At 47.5% G+C, this 21472-nt stretch overlaps 1 protein-coding gene across 2 annotated transcripts in view; it reads left to right on the top strand.

Moving 5' to 3' along the window:
* Positions 1–247: 247 nt before the first annotated feature.
* Positions 248–21472, top strand: part of TNFRSF8 (TNF receptor superfamily member 8) — a 37031-nt gene continuing 15806 nt past the window's right edge. Inside the window, exons 1-3 of one of the 2 annotated variants that reach the window (XM_037881323.2) lie at positions 248–1267; positions 17144–17234; positions 20973–21098. In XM_037881323.2, coding sequence (XP_037737251.1) covers positions 1199–1267; positions 17144–17234; positions 20973–21098 — 286 coding nt within the window. In that variant the 5' untranslated portion in view covers positions 248–1198. The remainder of the gene's footprint in view (positions 1268–17143; positions 17235–20972; positions 21099–21472) is intronic. The other variant, XM_043531709.1, reaches the window with a different exon arrangement.

The raw sequence follows: 21472 nt of genomic DNA, 5'->3' as shown, positions 1-21472 counted from the left end.
GGAGTTAAATAAGGACTCCAAAAGCCATTTCAGTGAAAGTGCTATCATTTTGCGTAATGAACTTTGCTGCTGCAGGAGAGTGAAATGTCGGGTAATTACAGGGCTGGTTAAGTGGGCTTGTTGCACACCTGGGTTCAAGCAGCGAATTACCCTCCACTCATTCTGTGATGACCTTTTGCTCAGCAGAAATTTACACCCATGAGAAGGAAAAAAGCATCGTCATGAAAATGCAGCTTCTCAGGACTTTACTGCCTGGCTCAGGGTTTTTGCCCGTCCTGCTCTTTGGGAGGAGGCTGTTTTTACCAGACTTCTTCTTGTTGTTGTTGTCATCGGGGGCTGCAGAAGAGATTTCACGCAGAGCCTAACCGCGAGGGGCCTGCCTGACATTCCCTTTGGGCTAAGAGCTAACCCCGCGGTGCTCGGGGCCGCTGCAGGCAATGGGGCCAGCCGTGCTGCGAGCTGGACCGGCTCCCAAGCCGGCTGAGAGCGAGGGCCAGACGCCCGTTGACCCGGGCTGGCTGTAAATGAAGCCCGAGCCCTGTTAAGCCCCGGGGGGCGGGGGGGAAGGAGGGGCCCCTCCCAGATCAGCTGAAGCGCCCAGACTCTCCCAGGCGGGTGTGAGCTCGCTCCCCTTGGAGCCGGAGGAAAAGGCGTGTGGGCTCTTGCGGGAGCCTGGCTGCAGAGAGCGGCTGGAGCAGGAGTTTGCGGGGACTCAGGCTCGCCCCGCCCGGCGCAGAGGGGAAGGGCTGCGGGCGGGCTCCGCGGTTCTTTGTTCCCGCTCCCTGCCGCCAGGGACGGGGAAAGGGAGAGAAACGGACCCATCCGAGCCCGTTGTTTTCGGGCAAAGGGGTGAAACCCGTAGGCTTCCTAGCGGCTGCAATTTGCATGCTGGGTGAGCCCAGGCTCTGACTCCGCCGCGCGGGGGGTAGCCCCGGGGAGCAGGGCTGGAGGGGGCCGGGCTAGTGACACGCTGTGTCAAACCCCTTTTCTCGGAGTGATTTCGGGGTTTCGGATTCAGCCGCCCCCGCGGCTCGAGCTAGAAAGTCGCTGCCGGCGCCTGCAGGGGCGCGGGGCTCGCTCCAGGGACCAGGAGCTCGGCGCGCTCCAGGCCAGCGGGGAGCCCTGCCCGGGATGCGGGAGTCCCGCGCGCGGACGCGCTAGGACCTTCCTGCGGCTGCCGCTGCGCGGAGCGGGGCCGATGGCTGCCCGGGGGCTGCTGCTGCTGCTCCTGCTGCTTCTCCGGGGGACCCAGGCGGCGCCCCCGCAGGTAGGGCAGCTGCCCCGGGGCTCCTGCCGGGCGTGGGGCTGTGCCGGGGGGGCGCGTGGCTCCGGGGCGGGGGTGGGGGGCAGCCGGGCTCAGCCCGGAGGGAAGCAGCTGGAGCTGGGGGATTCCGGTCTCCCCCGCACCAATAGCGCTGGGCCGGGGGGCACGGGTGACCCAGCGCGCCTGTAGGCTCAGAAAAGCTGGGGGCAAATCACAGGGCTGCTTCCCCAGGGGGCTCACGCCCCGGGGTGGGGTGGGGTCTCCCCGTTGGAGAGGAAGGTGCTACGGGCGGGCGGGAAGCGTGGGGGGGCCCCGGGCCCCGGAGCGGCCTGATGCCTGCCCCGGAGAGCTGGCAGACGAAGAGCAAAGGATCCGGATTTATTTATTGGTTGGCTTCTTGCGTTATTAACTTCAAACAACAGACGCCCTTGGCTCGTCAGCTGGCACCCGATGTTCTGGGGAAAGCAAGCTCGCCCCGGGTCCTCCTTACGCCGTCCCAAGAAGCCTTGGCACGTACCCGGAGATTGCGGGGAATCTGTGTGGCCCAGGCTCGGTTGCAAGCTGAGAAACTCGGGCTTGACTTAGATCTCCCCAAAGTGTAAAAAGAAAACTGCTCCTTCATTGGACCATCCAGCCCCTTTCTGCAGTAACTTATTCATGAATGGGATGTGGCTTCTGCCTTGAATGAAATTCAAAAAGATATCATCTGTGTCTCTGCCCCCCCAACTGATCCGTGGTTTCAGACTGTTAAAGCTCTTGAGATTTCAGCCCAGGAGACCTAGACTCTCTGCTCAGTTAATATTGGTCCTGGGTACCATGTTATAATGGGATAACAGGTATCTGGGTACAGGGTTTGCTTGGTGCAATGCCCAACAATTGCCCTCATCCTGTACACGCTTATAAATGTGTGTCATGCATGGGAGTAAGATCATGGAGGCTATGCACCGCTTTGCCTGGGTGAAGTCAAGCCTATGGGTGATTGCATTGCAGGAACCAGGGCCCCAGGTTGACCTCCTAATGATTTTCCCCTGCCAATGGAAATATTAGCGACACCCAAACAGTCCCTTGTGAATGAGTCATTTGTATGTACGCTGTGCCTGTCATTGCAAATGATGAAGAAATGTTTCAGCGAACTTTGTGGGCCTGGAGATCTTTAAAGAGAGATCAAAGCCAGATCTGAAGCCTGTGGGCCTTCTGGATCAGACCTTTAAGAACACTTATTCCTGCCTATTGTGCACTGATGTTAGCAGATCCTCAGGGCCCTTTTGATAAAAGTAGGGGTTTGCCGTGTGGCCCTGAGCTGTAATTTCCCCTCCCACACTCTCACAACTTACTGTACCATGGGGATCTGGCTCCCATCCTCTCATCCTTAAGGTGGAGTGATTCCTATACATATAGGTCCTGATCCTACAATCCCTACTCACCCGGTCAATCTTTGGGGCTACTCGCCTAAGGATTGCAGGATTGGCCTGATGGTCTGCAGTCTGATTTGGGGGGGGGGGGGGGGGGAGGTGCTATATCAGTGCACAATGATTATTTTATTGCAAGAGAGAGAGAGTGCATTTGCTTTTCTAATATTCAGTATCAATATTCAGACTTAGGTCCCAGCCATTACTTATTCCATGCCTGTTAAAACCTGGAGTCACAGAGCTTATGGTTGCTTTGGTCCAAGGATAGTCTTTTTGCTGTGTTTCTGTGGGATGACTCTTGCTGGCAGCCTGAGGCACCACTGGAATTCATATGCTCCTGTTTAGTGTCTGGCAGTTCATAGCCTATCTATATTTTAAACTGTTTTTCTGGTCTTTAGTTTACATCCAGTTAACAGTTATTATTGATCTTTTTTCCACATGCCCCATGAGACAGATGAAGTTTATCTGGTCGCCCTCGTAGGCTTGGGCAGGATTCTCTCCGGTATTCTCAGCCTTTGGGGAGGAGCCCAAGAAGGAGACAGTTTTGTTGCTGGTGTGATTCTGTAGTCAGTTCCAGAGCAGCTAGTGCTGGTAGATGATCATTTTCTGTATTTTTTTTACTGTAATATACTTTTCGTTCTGATGTACTACTCATCTGTAGCAAACTGATTTCTCATCTCCCTGATTCACCACCACGCTTTTTTTTTTTTTTTTTTTTCTGTGAGCTCAAATGAATATTAACTAATGAGTTCAGTCAGCGCAAGACGCAAATGCAGCATAACCCCCTGAGATCTGCTCTACCTCGGCAAGGAGCCTCGCTTCCACTGGGATAGCTCACGTGCCTGCTGGCATTGGAAGAGTGAAGGCGAGGAACAAACCTTGATGCTCTCGAACAAACGTATTATCCACCCGATATCCAAAGGGCTCAGTGTTCCCAGGCCGAAGACGTGCTCGTTTTCAGAGAGTCATAGAAATGTGGGTCTGGAAGGGTTCTCGAGTCCATCCCCTGCCCCCCCCCCACCCCCCCCCCCAGCAGAGGCAGGATTAAATAAATCTAGACCGCCCCGACAGATGTTCATCTAATCCAGTGGTTCCCAAACCTTAACAATCCACGAACCCTTTTCACGAAAATGTCAAGTCTGGTGAACCCCCTCCTAAAAATGAATATTTCCAGGGATTTTCTCCCTGACCTCAGCATAAATTATAAAAGCAGTAATCCTGGAAATATAAAATGTGTTTTTATGACATGCTTATTACACACTATTTATTCATTATGATTTATCATCACCATATTTTTATTACATTATGAAAACAGCAACACTCTTCCAAGATCTCACTTGTGGAGCTTGTATCACTTTTGATTAAGCCTGTTAGAAGACAAGGCTCCTATCAGAGGCGCCAGTAGAAAAAACAGGGTGTAGGGGCAAAGCCTGTGGGGGGGCGTGCTGATGGGGGGGGCAGCATGTGATCCTCATCGCCCCCCTTACTGGTGCTTCTGGCTCCTATGTTTCATCAAGGAGTATCAGATGTGGAACAGCAGGAAGGGATGTAAGAAGCCAACTCAGAGTTCTCCTACACAAGCATTCAGGTCTTGAGCAGTCTAGGCAAACAACCCACATTACAACAAAGCTTCAACTTGTTCTTCATAATAATTTAAAAACAACACCAGCCGCCTATTTAATTTTAAAAACAGCAGAAAATATCCACCTCCCTTTCCATTTCGTATAAGGAAGCTTGAAGTTTCAATCTCCTCAGTGTAATAGATATGCTTGCTTTGGTCTGCTTAGCTCTTGGAAGTCCCCAAAGCTCCGGGCTACTGGCTTCCCAGGGTCCCTAGGGACAGCTCTTTCCGCCATTAGGGAATTTTTTTCAGTGAACCCCCAGGGATTCACAAACCCCAGTTTGGGAACCACTGGTCTAATCTGTTCTGAACCTCCAGTACAAGGGGTTCCTGCTGAGGGTTAGGGTTAGCCTAACCCTGCTGCGGTAATCTGTGCCAGGGCTTAATTATCCTCATTGCTACAGAGTTTGTCCTAATATCCAACTGTGAGGCTTTGGGGCTCAACCCAGACCAGAAAGGGGCTCTGTCACCCCTTGCCCTGCAACTCTGGGTGCCTTAAATGCTATGCTGCTGTGACTCACAGCCCAGACATCAACAGCCTGCATACAAGCCTGTAGGTCCCGCCCTGGCTTCCACCACCCACTTATTTTTTGCGGAGTCACCCCACAGCGCCTCCTCCCGAATTTCCTTCAAACCAGCTGACGGTGTGACAGGCTGCTGGGGTTCCTAGAACTGAGTCACCACCTTACCCCTCTCTGCTTCAGTGATGGAGGGTTTTGCTGCTGTTAAACTGTGTGGCAGCTCCTGACACATCAGCTTGTCTGTCTTGCCAGCAAAGCCTTCAGGACTGCGCCAGTCCAGTCCTTGTCTTGCAGGTAATAGACACTGAAGCCTGACTCCCGAGTTCCCCAGAGCCATCTTCCTGCAGTGCCCAGTCCTGTCACTGAACACTCTGAGGTTATGATGTTCATTGCTACTTTAAAGAGACAATACACTGCAGCTCATTAATTTAACTGGGGCTTGACAAACGCGCTCTTATTTGAATCACAGCCCTGAACTGGTTTACAGTAAAAGTAGAACAAATGTATTAAACAGAAAGTTTAAGTGATACCGAACCTTAGGAGTAAAGACAGAAGGGATTACAAAGAAACAAAAGCAAAAATACGCTTATAAGATTAAAACTTAATTTTAGCGAGTTACAATCTTTGCCTAAATTCAGCCTCCCTGGTTGAAGGACCCAGCGTTCTGTGATTTCAAGAGCGCTGGCCCCTTGAATCCTCCAAGTGAGGGACAACTATGGGGACCTCTCCCCTTTCTTTTTAAAGTCCAGTAAACCTCTGAAATTTCTTCTTTGAAAAGTCAGCCCTGCCTCTCCTGCCTGGTGGGGAGAGGGGATGCAGGTACCAGGCTGTCTTCTCAAAATTCATTGATCCTGTTTCAAGAAGCAGGAAGGTCTCCTGCTGTACCTCCCATCTTCCTGCTGATTTGTATGTAAATGGGGCTTCCATTGTTTTGATTCCACAATGCTTAATTTACATTGGAGAGAGGTAGACAGCTGCCTTCCCTTCTCACTGGGAGAAAATCTGTTTCTCCCTGTGTTGGTTACAGACTTTAAAGCATAACGTCAGTGAGTTTCCATAATTCCTCATGTAGCGTTAATGCATGCGTTGCAACATGATCTTAACCACAAGCAGGCTACAGACTATCATAAAAGATCTTACTGGATACACTTCTATAGTAGCGTCCGTTGATTCCGTTGTTTATTGTGTGGGGTACAAATCTCTGTCTTTATAATTAAGAGGCTATCTCCCTCACTCCCTAGACTGAGGGCTTTGTTTACCTTTTTATATAGATGTATCATCTTTGTCTTCGCCTGATGACCAAGACAAGCAAATACATCTCCCTTTGTCTAAGGCTCACTGTGCTTAAGCGTTTCTTGCCAAGCACATTTTAAGACCATAATTCTACAACATATCCATAACTCTTTGTATCTACATACACCACACAAGAATATTAATGATCAGTGAGTTATTAGTTTTCCAGTGATGTATTGCATGCCACCTTGTGGGTGTATATTGTGATGACAGTGTGTTAGTGAGTATGTCAGGCCTGACGAGTTGCTGACACAGAGAAGTGCACCTCTGTGTCATACCAACCAAAATCTCCCTTGCTGCAGATTGAACCCATGACTGCTTGTCCTGCTCTTCGTGGACATGGAGAACAGTTGATTGCTGTCCTCTTTATGACAACCTCTAACGTATTTGAAGACAGTTATGTCCTCCCTCAGCTTTCTCTTCTCTAGATTAAACGTGCCCAGTTCCTTCAACCTTTCCTTCTAGGGCAGGTTTGCTAAACCATTTAGCATTTTTGTTGCTCTCCTCTGGACTCTTCAACTTGTTCACATCTTGCTTACAGTGTGGTGCCCAAAAATGGATGCAGTACCCCAGCTGAGGGCCCGCCACTGCTGATCAGAGTGAGACAGTTACCTCCCATGTCTTACATGTGACAACACATCCCAGAATGACCTTTGCCTTTTTCACAATACCGGCACACTGTTGGCTTAGATTCAATCTGTGACCCCCAGGTTCTTTTCTGCAATACTGCTGCCTCCCCCGTTATTCCCCATTTTGTATTGGTGCATTTTGATTTTCCCCTCCATTTTATTTCATTGGTCTTTATTATCTTGCAGCTGAAAATAGGATCTAGCTCCCTTGTAAACAGAACCGATCTTCAAGATCCATCAAACTTACTGCCCAGGGGAACCGCTGAGTTCTGTGTACCCTCTAATATTCAGGATGGTCTCAAATTTATTAGGGAATTGTGGGTTCTATTGCTCTACTGGGGCCTCATCCTGCTCCCACTGAAGTGATAAAACTTTCTTTGGCTACACTGGGGGCAAGATTGGGCCCTACGCACAGTGGTCCACTAGCTGAGTCCAGTCTCTGTGTGCTCTCTGCTAGTCCACTGGGCGGGGAAAAACCACCTCCATCCTGCTCACAACCCCATCCAGAGATAAGGAAGAGCCACTATTCACACTCCTCCCAGCTTCTGACCCTAAACATGGTGGTGGCATGTGTATACTTGAACTTTTAGTCATGCTGTAACATGACTAACACAATGGCATATTCTGCCCACACGAGAATTTACGAAGTGTTGTGTTTAACCCTAGGCTGCGGTTGAAGAATACTGGAAATTGTATAACTTAATATATTTTTCTCTTTCAGAGTTGGTCAGTCTTGTTTGTCACTGAGATAAAATTGAAACTTTTTCATTTGGATTGGCTGGTCCTTTGGCTAGGGAAATGCGCAATTTAATCCTCCTCCTCCCTCTTCCTGTCTTCAGGAACAGTTGTGATACCCAAGCTTGGGTGATGATTGCTACTGATGTTGACTTGCCTGCAGGAATTGGAACAGCTCTTTGGATTCACCTGACCAAAGATGCTGAGTTCAATTTGCTCCCAGTTGAGGTTCAGAGATGACAATGGGGGAAGGAAACACAGTCAAAAGACGAAAGGGGAGAGATGCGCTGAAGATTAAAAAGAGTGTGAGGTTACCATGTTTTCATTCTGTACCTTTTACAGATGAGGGAAGCAGCTGCATTTGGCTTTTGAGGCTCACAAGAGGTTTCCCTGATAAAGCCAGCCCACATGCTGTGTTGAAAATGAATACCAATTATATTACACTGCACTCTTAAATGTGTCTAGATATTCACAGGCGAGAAGGGGGGAGTGGGGCAGAAGTGAAAGTTCTCATACAGAGGTTGTTCTTTATGACCTAAGCAACAAAGGGTAAAAATTATGAAGTGAATCTTCTCCAGCTGACTAATCAACAACCAAAGTCTGCAAGATCATTCGGTCCATGAAGAATGAATGATCCAAGTTTGGGGAGAGGTGGAGTGGTTCCCTGGAATGTTTTTGCAGTCCTAGCTTTCTTTTTAGGGGTCCCCTAAACAGAGGTTCTAGAGTAACAGGAGTGTCTGATGGGTAGATCCCCCTGCATCGATGGCAGCAGCTGCTTTGCAAGAAGGTGATAGTTTTGAGGTTTGTAGAGTTTGGCTGACACCTTAGATTTCCCCTCCCTCCCCACCCCATTCACTTCATTTCAAGAGCTAAATATGAGCAATGGGGCCAGCTAAGTCAAATCTTTACCTTCAGTTTTTGGCTGTTTTACAAGATGCATGTTTTCCCCCATGTTTGGACCCTTTAATATCTATAAGGACATTAGGGATTATTTGCCTTGAGATCCTACCTGTGATGGATGCATTAGAAACTTGTGTAACTAGGGTATTCATTTGCACTGTCGATCGCTCTTCCCCCTACAGGAATTATTTTTCTTTAGCCCTTGTACAAACAGGGCCTTAGCTTGCATGTGAGTGATCGCCTGTGATTCCCTCCCCTCTGGCAGATGATCATTAAGCTGTCTAGGACTTAGCTCACATTAGTGCGGGGGCAGGGGAATCCTACTGTTGGTTCCCAGTGTTGCCACTGAACAGGTCTTAGGGAAAGCAGACAGGGCTCCCGCGGCTGCGACCGCTGTCAACACACCTGACGTAACCTAGCTCACGCCAGTTCTAAGTGACGCAGTGTATCCAGGGCGATCAATGTTGCTGCTATTGGTGGGAAATTTTCTCAGAATTTTCCTCATGTAGACAGGGCAGAGTGATACAATCCACCGCCAGACAGTCGCAAAGCCGTAAATTATTACCTTGGCCCCTGGTATCTTTGGCCAAGGATACCATATTAGCACCCCTTTAGCAGGTTGGGCTTAGATCTGGTGGGGTTTTTTTTTTCTGGCAAGGTGCTAAAACAGCTTCCCTGGACAAAGTTCCTGTCTGCTTTAGGAAATTGACCCTTTGCTGACAGTGGATGCTCCCACTGCACTGGTGCTGAAAAATTTTACTGCTAGGGCAGACAAGACCCAAACATCTCTAGTGCCCGCTGTCAAAACCTTATCAAGACTTGGTGGAACCAAGCAATCTGTTCTTCATGGAGCAGAGAGAAGAGGTCCTTTTTAGCTGTTGCATATATCGGCACAGTGCAGCTGTATTTGCAGGTGATTGCCCTCTGTGCCAGAGGAGTAGCTTGGCTTCACACGATCAGTAAGAAGGCCAGAAACGTGTACAGGGATAAAATAATTTTGTAATGGGTATTTTGGCTATATGGGCAACATGTGCCATGCCCTGATATCATAAGCTTTAACACATATGCAATGCTTGTTAACTTCAAAACGCTGTAGAAACACTAAGTAATGTGTTACTTACCACAGCCCCAGGGGGAAGCAATTACCACCATACAAATAAAAATAAGAAGACACTTCTTTTCTAATGGGTAAACTGAATCACAGAGCTCTTAAGTTACTCACCTATTGTCACAAAGTGATAGACCCAAGAGGGTGGATTGATTTAAATCACCCTTTTTTATCATGATTTATATAAGGAAACAGGAAACCTTGGTTTAAGACTTTGATTTTAATCTTGTTTTGCATTTGTACTTTTTGGTTATTTTTCCTAAAGAAAGGTTGTTTCTTATGGGTTGGTATAGTTTGGTAATTCTTTTTGCTAAGCAGGAGGATCTACTATATTTATTTAAGTAAATATAATGCCTTAATATACGTATGTCATATTTTTTCTTTTTTTTTGAATTACATTAGGAAATGGTGAATGATGCATTTCTTATTTAGAAGGCAATGATTAATTTTTAAACTGTAACTTGTCACAAACTGCATTTGGATGGAAGTTAGAATTTGATTAAAAATGCTCAAAAATGGCATTTAAAAATTATTTAAATAAAACTACGTTTGTGCTGAATACATAAGCAAAGAAAGTAAGTATATCAAAACATGTTTGCATTTAAAATTAACTTCATTAAACAGAAGAAGAATTATCTGTAGTTAGTGAACTGAACTGATCATGACTGATCGCCATGGCCTTCAAGATTTAGAACCCGTAGATCTCATCCTCTCACACTTTGTTTTTATTCATAGATTGGAAAAGGAAAACAAGCTTTCCTGCTTTTTCAACTCCCAATCAGTTTCTCAACTTTGCACAAACTAGCTGAATAAACTGAAATGAAGAAAATTCTCTCTGTACCAGCAGTCAAAAGGCTACTGCAGGCTACAGCTGGTTGTTTAGCACGTCAGCAAACTCTGGTTCCACTCTTTCCCAGTGATTTCCCCTAGTTCATGGGCTTACTTTTTTTAAAACTTTGGCAGTGCATGTGGGCTGCTTGAGTGCTTGTTTTTTTTAATCTAAATTTAATTTAAATGATTTTTAAATGTTTAGGCCTTAAAGTAGGTTGTCATAAATTCACATTTAATTTTAAATAGGTTTAATTTTTTATCAAGAAAAATGTATATAAATAAAGAAATCTAACTTATTTAGAAACCTCCCTTTTTAATTTATTAAAAAATAAATGAAATAGCCAAGAATAGAACTTACAAGACATAGGGGATAGAAACCACGGGCCTTTTATGCCCCCACACCTGTGCAGTTTGCACTATGAAAGTAACAGTTGTGTGTAGATGGTACAAGAAGGAGTCGAAGGAGTTCAGTTCTCTGCTGGAACTGCTAGATTGCATAGCCCTCTCCTCCCCAGTGATTCAAAATTGACTTGTGGAATTAACCTTTTGCATTGTTATAATGTCCCGCTCATTATCTGGGCAGGGATTCCTCTTCACCCCCACATTTTGACTGCAGTATTTAGGCAGCCACTTTGCAAAACACTCATGCTTGCTAGTGAGAACAGAGATGGCCTCAGACAAAGTTATTTTCCGAAGAAGTCACTCAAAACAGCTTTATAATCTCTTCTGTGATTCCATGAAGCCTGGAGGCTGCAGCCAGCATTTTGAAATATCTCTGCTGTTTTAAATAAGTCTTTCTTAATCTGCATTGCAAACATTTCATGATTCAGGGTCTGGCATGAGACACTCCATCCCAGGGCAGCAGAGGAGCTGGGGACATTATGCAAGAAAATGCCTTGCAGTCCCAAGGCTGCACTGGAGGGATCCTGCAGGAGCAGTGTCCAGCCTTCCTTAATCAGAAAGTGAGGGGCTGCTACCTGGCCCTCAGGATAAAAGGGAAAAAGAAGTACCAGGGGGTAGTCTCCAGAAAACCCACCTTGGAATGGGGGAAATAACATACATGTTGACTATTTGCATATAATGGACAATGGTCCAATATAATAGTCAAATCAAGAAAGCACATGAAATGTCACTTGATTATATTGGTATTAGAATTTTGATTTTATTTTTTTTAACTGGGGGTTAGGCTAAAAGGTAGAATTCTCAGCACTACCAGCCATGATGCTCTCTAATAGGCATTGTGATGCAGTGGGCAGACCATGGGGCTGGGAGTCAGGAAATCTGAGTTCTACACCTTCCTCTGTCATTGCCTTGCTCACCGCTCTGTGTCTCAGTTTCCCCACTTATAAAATGAGGGTAATGATGCTAAATCACCAAAGTAAAATGCTTTGAGATCCACAGGTGAAAAGTACGGTGTGAGAGCAAAGTATTATTGCTAACCTGAAACTTATCCTTCCGCACAAACACACCCATGATCTATAAAACCGATTGGATTAGAAAAGACAGAAAGGTGGCTCCTTAACTAGCATTTTCTGAGCTGCAGTGAGGATATGAATTTTCCCACCTGTATCATGTTGCCTCTCTCTTTCTGCCATGCATAAGTTCTCATGAAAGAATGGTAAAAATTAGAGCTGTTTGGAATTTGTTTTTCTCTGAAGAAAATTTTGACGACAAATGGAAAAAAAAACCCATTTTTGTGTGTGGAGAACTTTGACTTTTCCTCAAAAACTCGAATATATTTTTTTGCCAGATACTGTTTGATTTTTAATTTTTACAACAAAACAATCAAACGTTTTTTGACGAAAGCCGTCACTTTCGATGAACATTAGTTCAGTTGAAAACCCAATTTTCTGCCAAAAATAAGTCTTGATGGAAAATTTTTGGCCAGCCCTTGTGAACATGTAACTTATAGGCAATACTTGTGCTAGAATTGCTTCAGAACAGAGTCTGAGAGTGGCACTGGGAGGGGTGAGGGTGGCTAAGAAATAAGGTATGATGAATTCTGCCCTCTGATGAGGGACTGCACCTTCCATTGATATTGATGGAAATCTGGCTTCTAGTTTTGCTTGGAAAACAGAAGTTTAAACACTGGCCTTGATTTCATTTGCGGAGCCAGTGCTTTCAGTCTACAGCTTTGGAAATGTCTGAGTCGATGAGAGACATTGGTTTACTATCTATGGCTATTAACACCAACAAATCTTTGCTCTGTCCCTTTGGCAGGTGTAGCAGGGTCTCAGTAGGTTTCTGGGCCATGTTTCAAATTATACAGACTAAGGGGGTTGGGCTTTAAAACCTAGAACAGCGATACTCAGACTGAGGCTCACGAGCTGCAGGTGGCTCTTTACTGTGTCTCCTGCGACTTTTTGCCGCACATGATATTAAAACACTGTGTGATTTTAATTATTAACCAGTCAGGATGCGTTTACTATGTTAACCAATTGTAGTTGATAAAATAATACTTGGCCAGTCATTTTGCTTTGAAAATAGTAGTTAGTTATATAATTTCCCATCGTAGTGTTTAAGTATGAATAGTACTATAGTAAATGAAACAATGGATTCACGCAACTGTGACTCTTTTGCGTAATGCTGATCGCTAATTTGGCCCCTGAACCACTGAGGTCTGAGTATCACTGATCTCGAGAGATCATTTCTAGCAGCACCTTGGATCCTGCCTCCTCTGCTCTTTGGATTCCCCAGAGAATCACTTCCCTTTAAACTGGTTGGGCAAAGTAATTCAGCTTCATTGTCTGTTCTCTGTGATCCATCTCTCTTCTGCTCTCTCAAAGCACTGAGGTTTATTTCTAGGCCACTCACCCTGGCTGAAAACACTGAACTCGTTTAAAAAAAAAAAAAATCAAACCAACCAAGCCTTTAATGTACAGTAGAATCCGGTCCGTAATCAGAGCAAATGCATAGAGGGGTTGAAAGTGACACATGGGTATGCCTGGTTAAAGGCGGCTAAAATGAGGTAATTCACACTTTCTGTCCCTGAGTGTGTTACATCAGTTAGATCCTCTTATACACCATCCTTCCTGCCTGTAGCTCCCATGTGTAACTTTGAGCCCCACCTTCCCCAAGCATTCAGTTCACACATGTATCCAGTTGGCCTTATCATTTTGAACATGCCGCTCTCAACCCCAAACGCCTTCACACTACGCGGCCCGCCAGTCGGTTTTGGATACACTTTTGCCTTCGTCCCACACAACCTTGTGGTTGTCACTGTACATTTTTGACATCAGAAGTGTGAAATTCTGAAACCGAGGTTATAGAAAACCTGGTATATGTTAAAGAAGCGGAGCCCACATCATTTCCCTGCAGTCAGTTTTGCTTATATAATTCATTTTCGGCCTTGATCAGGCATTAATGGTTTGCTGCTACTGCGGGGACTGCGTATGTGGGGCAAAATGCACAGCTCGTGTTAGTGCCCCATTTGTCACTTCTCAAGAGCCCTCGTTCGTTCATCACACATAACAGAACTCGACCATCCTGCGCTGCTGTTGACGGATTGATCTAGGAATGAATAGTTGAGGGAATGAAAAGGGGAGGCTGACAAAGGCCCCAGTCAGAAATGCAGTGTCCGCTGCCACCGAGCGGACAGTGGAAAGAGCTTGATGAGTAAAGTTCATGCTCATGACCCAGCATAAGTGATAAACTCTCAGTGATGCTTGGTGGATGGCCAAGAAACAGGGAGGCTGGGTCAGCAGAAGGAGACATTCCACGGTTGAGAAACCGTGCCTTGATTTTAAGGAAGCATTTTACAAAGTTTTCTACAGACTCGGAGCACTTTGGGATTTTGCTTAGAGGATAATAAAGGCAGTAACGCTACTATGCCAGCCGCAGTGTGGTAATGGTGGGTGGAGTGCGTGTTACTGCTGTGTCATTCTCAGACCTGGCCTTGGCAGCAGATCAATCTGCCAGGCTGTGGATTTCAAGCAGTGAATAAGTGATAAGCTGGCAGGCAGCTGCCCTCTTGTGGGAAAACGATGTATTAAGTAATTGAGTCACATTTTGTTTGCAGATGTGCAATAATTTAGCACGGGTTTCAGAGTAGCAGCTGGGTTAGTCTGTATTCGCAAAAAGAACAGGAGGACTTGTGGCACGTTAGAGACTAACAAATTTATTTGAGCATAAGCTTTCGTGAGCTACAGCTCACTTCATCGGATGCATTCAGTGGAAAATACAGTGGGGAGTTTTATATACACAGAGAACATGAAACAATGGGTGTTACCATACACAACAAGTGATCAAGTGATCACTGGTTACAGTGTGTATGGTAACACCCATTGTTTCATGTTCTCTATGTATATAAATCTCCCCACTCTATTTTCCACTGAATGCCTCCGATGAAGTGAGCTGTAGCTCACGAAAGCTTATGCTCAAATAAATTGGTTAGTCTCTACGGTGCCACTAGTCCTCCTTTTAATTTATCACAGTCGTTATTTGGCTGTGGGCCAGATTCTGCTCTCAGTCAAATCTGGAATAAGTCCATACTGCAGATTTATGTAATGGTAACTATGAGCCAAATCTGGTCCTGTATGTTCAATATGTTAAACTTTGTAAAAACCCTCACATTTGATTAAATGATGAAAATCTCCTACGTTTTTTCCAGAAAATTCAGTGGAAGAAGCTGAATGTTGCATCAATCATTTAAAGTGACATTGCTCAACTTGATCTCATGCTGACCATCCCTTACAGCCCAAAGTCGGATCTCATCGGAGAGCCAGGAAAGAAGCGCTGCCCTTGTCAGTGACTTTCCAGAGAAGTTACAGAAAAGCTGGCCCAGCAGGACTTAGATATGGCCACTGACTGTGGTTTCTAAATTTGTCTTTTTAAAACTGGGTAGAAAAACTGGGCTTAGTTCTAATCCCCTTCACAGTACAATGTCTTAGTTGAAACAGTCTAGGGTGACCCCTGAGGGACCTTTCTCTCTAAACGACTGATTTAATAACGTCCCTTCCTGCTGCTTAAATGAGTCTTAGAACGGTTGGCTAGCTAAGGTGCTTCTGCAGGAGAGACAAGGAGATCCCCCTTCCTCAGGCAGCCTCTTGAGTCTGTTTGAAGTGTCAGGATCCTTGGTTCGATTACTGTCTCTAGAAGGTAGTGTGTGCTAGTGGTTAGAGAGGTTCTATTTCCAATTCTGCTAGTAATTTGCCATTTGACTCCATTCTAGTGGGTGTGTCTATCCTGCAACTAGTCACCCGCAGCTGCATGATTCGGGCTCATGCAGTCCACCCATTTGGGCTTGGGCTGCAGCCCGATCTCTGTGACCCTCCCAGAGCCTAGGTTCCAGCCAGATCCGCAGTTAAATGGCCCCTTAGCCCGAGCCCCTTGAGCCCAAGTCAGCTGGCATAGGCCAGCCACGGGTTTTAAATTGCAGGGCAGACATACCTTTCCAGGCTTTCCTATCGTTCTGCTGTAGGGCACCAGATTCCTCATCCGTAGAAAAGAGAGAGAGCTTCAGAGGCTGGGTGTGAAGTTAGTGGATGAATGCTGGTAAAGCTCGATGAGACTCTGCACTGTCTACGGAAGGCATTGTAGAAAGGTGAAGTGTTATGCCGAAGGACTGGGGGAAATTCTCCCGCAGAAGCCGAGGGGATGCTGATCTGCTGTGGATTTCCTGAGGTCCTTGTTACCTGTCAAAGCGCTATTAAGAGGCATGGTCTATGGTGGATCTCCTGGTTCCATCTCTTTCTGAGACAAGTTGCTGTTTCAGACGATTTTACACTTTCCACCAGTTGCTGAAAATGGAATTCCGAGAACGGGGTGGGGAGGGGTTTGAATGGGGGACTGCCAAGTTCAAATGATCTCATCAGAAAACTTGTACGAGTGAAATTTCCCAGTATGTGCTTCAGATTGCTCTAAGCAAGGCGCTGAAGCCACTGAGCAGAGGTGCCTGCCGGTTTATTTCCTTCTTGAGACAATTCCCAACTGAGTCTTTTTATCTAAGGAAGGTCAGAGCAGAGGCCGCTCCTGAAAACCTTTTACGCACAAGAGAAGCTTCACTGAAGACAGTGGGACTGGGCATGGGAGTAAGGGTTTGCAGGCTCTCCCCTTGGGCCAAACTGCCACTGATGTCGCTGCAGGTTCTGTCCCCATGTTACCAGCGAAACAATTGAATCGCAAGCAGGTCTTTGGGTTGGATTATATCCAGTTACACAATTGAACACGGCTATATATTTACTACACTGATACATGGGAGAGGAGACTGCTGGACCCAGCAGGAGCTTAACAAAATGGCATAACTGCAACAAGGTAGTTTCAAGCATCTTTGAGAAGGATGGCATGCACCTGTTGCGAGTGGCCCAGGTCACCGGATGCCTGGAAATAACACACAAAACTGACAATTAATGTAAAGAGTTAGTTTTATTTATCATGTCCATTCTGGCTGGATAGCTACATAGCCCTGACTATGACCCAAAGTCTAGCATTCTTCGCATAGTTTTAGCATATACTTGTATATGCTAAAATTTATACTCTTCGCATAGTCCGGTCTAAAACCTGATATGGATTCCTTAGGGAGTCGACGCTGGTTATTCCCAAGTCCTGGTCTGGAGTGCAGAGGGGGTCATTCTAGGACAGTACTGCAGTCCATGGAGTTGTGTTTGTCACCGTAGGCTTTTGAGCACTGAAATGGCAGATAGGCGGGTTGCAATGCAGCTTCCCATTCCCACGCGCCGCTCGTCTACTCGCGCACAGGGAACGGCTGCACAAAGCTGGGCTTTTCTGCGGTTTGGACTGGGGGCATAGTGGGTAATTGCGACGTGCTGTACATTGAATGCTGCCGCTTCGCTCCTGAGCGTTACTGCGATCTTTGGTCTCTTTGATTTTCTAGACATCGATTCCCTCACCTCAGTCCTGTGACGTGCGAGAGAACTGGCTCTATGATGAAACTTCACAACGCTGCTGCTACCAATGTCCCTCAGGTCCGTATGTTTGTAACGCGGTAACAATTAACAGGCAAATGCGCATCTTACTGGTGTAAATGAACTAGGCAACGTGCAGTGGTGGGGGGAGTTCTTTCTGTTCCCTGCATAGGTGTGCAGTGCACGATTTTATGAATGAGCAACAGGTCTGGATCCAGATCCCCTCCCCTCAAACGTCCCAGTGATCCGCAGGATGAAGGGCATAACCCCCTGCTCGTTTATAGGCATTGACCGTTTAGGCCTGGTCTACACTTAAAATTTAGGTCAAAGTAGCTATGTTGGTTGGGGGCGGGGGTGACAAATCCAACCCCCCCCGCCCCCTCCTCCACACACCCCCCCCAATCAGTGTAGCTTTGCAGACCTAACCCTCAGCACAGAGGCAGCTATGCCGACAGAAGGATGCTTCCGTCGACCTAGCTCCTGTCGTTGCGGGAGGTGTTGGTTCCTACACTGATGCACCAACCCCTTCCATCAGTGTAGGCAGTGTCTCTATTACGGGGTTATGCCAGCATAGCTACAATGGAATAGCGATGCCAATATGGTCTCCAGGGTGTAAACATACCCTGTGGACTTGGTCTGGCAAGGGGTTGTGCCACTTGCAATAAGGCCCTCAGCACCTCATTGGAGGTGCTCAGAGCCTCGCAGAATTGGGTCCTTAATTCGCATCCCGCTGAATTTGAGTCTGCACGGCCCTGCGCTTTGCGTCGTCACGTCCACCTGCGTGCAGCGCGTGGACAGAAGGTGTAAAACGCTGCCATCGTGATTTGCGGGTGTTTTGCACCCACTCTGCACTGCTGCGAGCGACTGCCCAAGAATCGGACCCACAGATTTGCTGCTGCAGGGTTTCAAACTGTCCAGTAAAACTGTGAAGCTCAATTTGCATCCGATCGCAGGCCATAAAAATAGCAAACGGCACAGGGGAAACTCTGTTGCTTTCTTCAGAGTCAAAACAGTTCAGAAAGTGTTCCAGAGGAGATGGAGGTGGGCAGCTTGTTTTCAGCGCCGGCAGCAGGCCGCTCAGAAGCTAGCCATGACTCATAAAGACTAACGAGCCTTGTGGTCAGAAACAGGAAATGGCTTAGTGAGACCGAGTCCTGGAAATGCCTGAAGCTAGCCCCATTGGCCAGAGCAGTTCAGTGGGCGGGGCATTTTGTGGCATTTCCCTCTTTGTAAAAACGTTTTTCTTTCTTTTTTTTTTTTTTCCTCAAAAGGAAATTTTTGACATTTATTCGTTAGGCTGATTAGCGCGCGGGGGTACTGTGCTTGGCTGAGAGTATTTGCATGAAGTTGGATTGGGTCAGTAGCAGGGCATCCTTCCTGAGCTGTGGCCATGTGATTATCACGACTCTGCCGGGGCTCGTGAGAGACCCACCCTGGTGTGTGTGGCCAGCTGAGACCTTACAAATTAGGAAGAAGGGAACTGCTTCCAGTAAAACAAGAAATTAGGGCTGAGGAAGCTGCTTTTACCCAGTTTGGAACCTACTCAAAGGGATGGATAGCCGTCTGTCTTGTTGTGTCTGTACCATCCAAATCCTGCATCTTGGCAGGGGATTAGACTAGTGACCCTTGCGGTCCCTTCTAACCCCATGGTCCTATGATCCTCAACTGGTGTATGTCAGTGTGGCTTCATTGCCTTCAAAGGGGCTTCCCCATTTTTATAGAGGCTGGGAGTTGGATGTTGGCTTTTTGTTCTGCTTAAGGAAGACCGGGGGTTAAAGAGGAGCAGAGAGAGAGGAGAAAAGGGGAGGGGGGAAATCTAGGGGGAGAAGAGCATTAAAAAAGGATCAGGGAGAGGAACACTCCCTGGACAAATAGATACTATACTACATAGCAAAAATGACACTAAAAGGAGACTCAGGTTGCAAAATCAAGCCCTCAAAAGTTAGGAAATGGCAGAATTAAGGTTGTCTGTGCCGTCCTCCCTTAGCTGCTCACCCTAGTCCCAGTCCACCAACCACAGCTGCACGCCTGCGTCCCTGAACCTGTCCACCAGACTAGACCATCATTCCTCCGAGCACAATCCCAGAGTAGGCTAGCAGTGTTTACTCCATGGGCTGCCGGTCAGCTGATCCACAGCCACGCTCAGCCGGCTCTCTGCAGGGCATTATTTCAGCCTCAGTTCCTGACACAGCTGGTTGCTAAAGGAAATAGCTTTTTTTTTTAAAGGACCGTGTTGCAGGTCTGAGCACGGGAATTGCAGCAGTCCCCGCCCTAGTGAGCCTGGCTCCAGACAGTGGGAGGTGGGAGCCACGTTGCTGGGAGATGTCTGGTGGCATTTAGTCACCTAAATATAGCACTGATGCTGTCACCTGCACCGCCCACGCTGGGCTTGCCAGAATGGTTAGCGAGTGTGTTGTTTTCCTCCGAGGTGTTAGCATTGTGCAGAAAGAGGTGGGCTGTTTCCCTGGATTCTTTCTCCCCCACCCTGTGCCCCATTCCCGGGCTGCTGCTGGGATTTCTCCTTGTGTGCGTGCTACTGTGCCTTCCTCGCTGGTCGTGGTTACCCGCCTCCCAGCAACTCCTGGGGCCAAGCTTTCTGCCGCCCTTCTGATCTCCATGGTATAGTCAGGGCCTTTGTTAGACCGCGTACCCAGCTGCTTAGACTACTGACCTTTTAGAGGTGCCTCTCGCCCAGCCACCCCTGCTCCCCACAAGAGCTGCACCAGAGAGGCTCCAGCTTGGCCTCCTTCCACTGCCCCGCACAGCTTTTGAGGGTGCAGCTCTGCCCCTTCGAGCTCCCATTTGCACCAGCCTCCCAGAGATGCTGGCAGCAGTTAAGAGGAAAGCGGATATCTAGGGCAGTAAAATGTTTAGCACCAGCCCTGCGTGTTGCTACCAGAGACCTGAAGGAGCCAGCGAGGAGCAATTGTCTGAGGAATCTGCGGGGCCGTGGGGCACTGCCCTGCAGACCTGCCAGCCCCCTCTATCTTCCCATTTGTAACCTCCCGGCGGCAATGGTCCCAAGCTCTGCACCCTGGTAATGGCAGCCTGGGCGACAGTTGTAGAGAGAAGATCCATCCTAGTGTTGTGTGGGAGGTGGACTGAGGAGCCTTCAGACATATAACGGGGCGACTGTCCCCTAAAGGCTAGTAATCACCAGTGGTCAGTCAACACCTGCTCTGTGGTGTGTCCTTTGAAGTGCTGGGGCTTTTTAAGCATGGATGAAGACCCAGGGAAGGCAGTTTCTTTAAGGCCCTGGGATCAGGAGTTTTGAGCAGGGCAGGATTCCTCTCTCAGCCAATCAGGACAAGCTCTAGGAGGGAAACATTATATATATCTATATATGTTATATAGATATACACTCTATCCTCCCTCAAAAGCAGTGGAGACAGTGGCTGGAGGAATCCTCCTGGCGGGAGGGTGAAAGGACTAACTGGAGGAAGGAGCTAGCTGAGGCCCTACAGCTGGCCTCAATTACACCCCCAGCCCCAAGGAGGAGAGCCAGGGGCTGGAGCAGAAAGCAGGCTGCAGTGCAGTAGAAGACGACTCCGGCCAGGGAGGGCTGGGCAGGATGAAATTTGGACTCTGAGAACTTTGTTTTGATGGGAACCGTTTATGGTGAGGATAAAGCAGGGTGTTGCTGGAAGAGAAAAGCCTATTTGAAAGAGAAACTGAGACTTGGCCAGTAGAGGATGCTACCGGGCAGGCACAGCATTTGACAGGATGGTTCTCGCCCTCGACTTCTCTCCGAGCCCTTGGTAAGAGGCTTCTTATTGATTTTTTGCTTCTCTCTTTCAGGCTACCATAAACAGAAAGAGTGTCCCACAGATCCAGGCCGGGACTGCGGGCAGTGTGAGCCTGAGCACTTCCTGAACAGGGAACAAGGGAAGCCATACTGCAAGGCCTGCGTTTCATGCAAGCCAGGTATTTGTTTTGCTTATCTCCGGCACTTACATCATGCCGAGACCTTCTCTGGGTTTGAGCTGGGCCAGTTTCATTGTATCTTGATTTCCTGCCTTTCCACTCCCTGTCTGGACTGGCGAGGGAAGCCGTCTTGTCTTAGTCCTTGATCCATCAGCTGCAGCACCGGGCTGATGTGAGTCCCCTTTCAGGTTAAGGTGCACTGCAGTAAGGTATCCCCATTATGTGAAATGGGTCCCGTTTGTATATTTGGGTATCTCAGTAGGACATCCAAAGGCTGCATTTGGGGCCTGATCCAAATCCCACGGAAGTCAATGGAAAGACTCCACTGACTTTGGTGGAATTTGAATCAGGCCCTTGGAGAGTGCGTGTCTGGC

Source organism: Chelonia mydas, chromosome 18, assembly GCF_015237465.2.
Source record: "Chelonia mydas isolate rCheMyd1 chromosome 18, rCheMyd1.pri.v2, whole genome shotgun sequence".
In the NCBI taxonomy this organism is placed as follows: Eukaryota; Metazoa; Chordata; order Testudines; family Cheloniidae; genus Chelonia; species Chelonia mydas.
The sequence above is the reverse complement of the archived record's forward strand: the minus strand, read 5'-3'. Positions and strand labels throughout refer to the sequence as shown.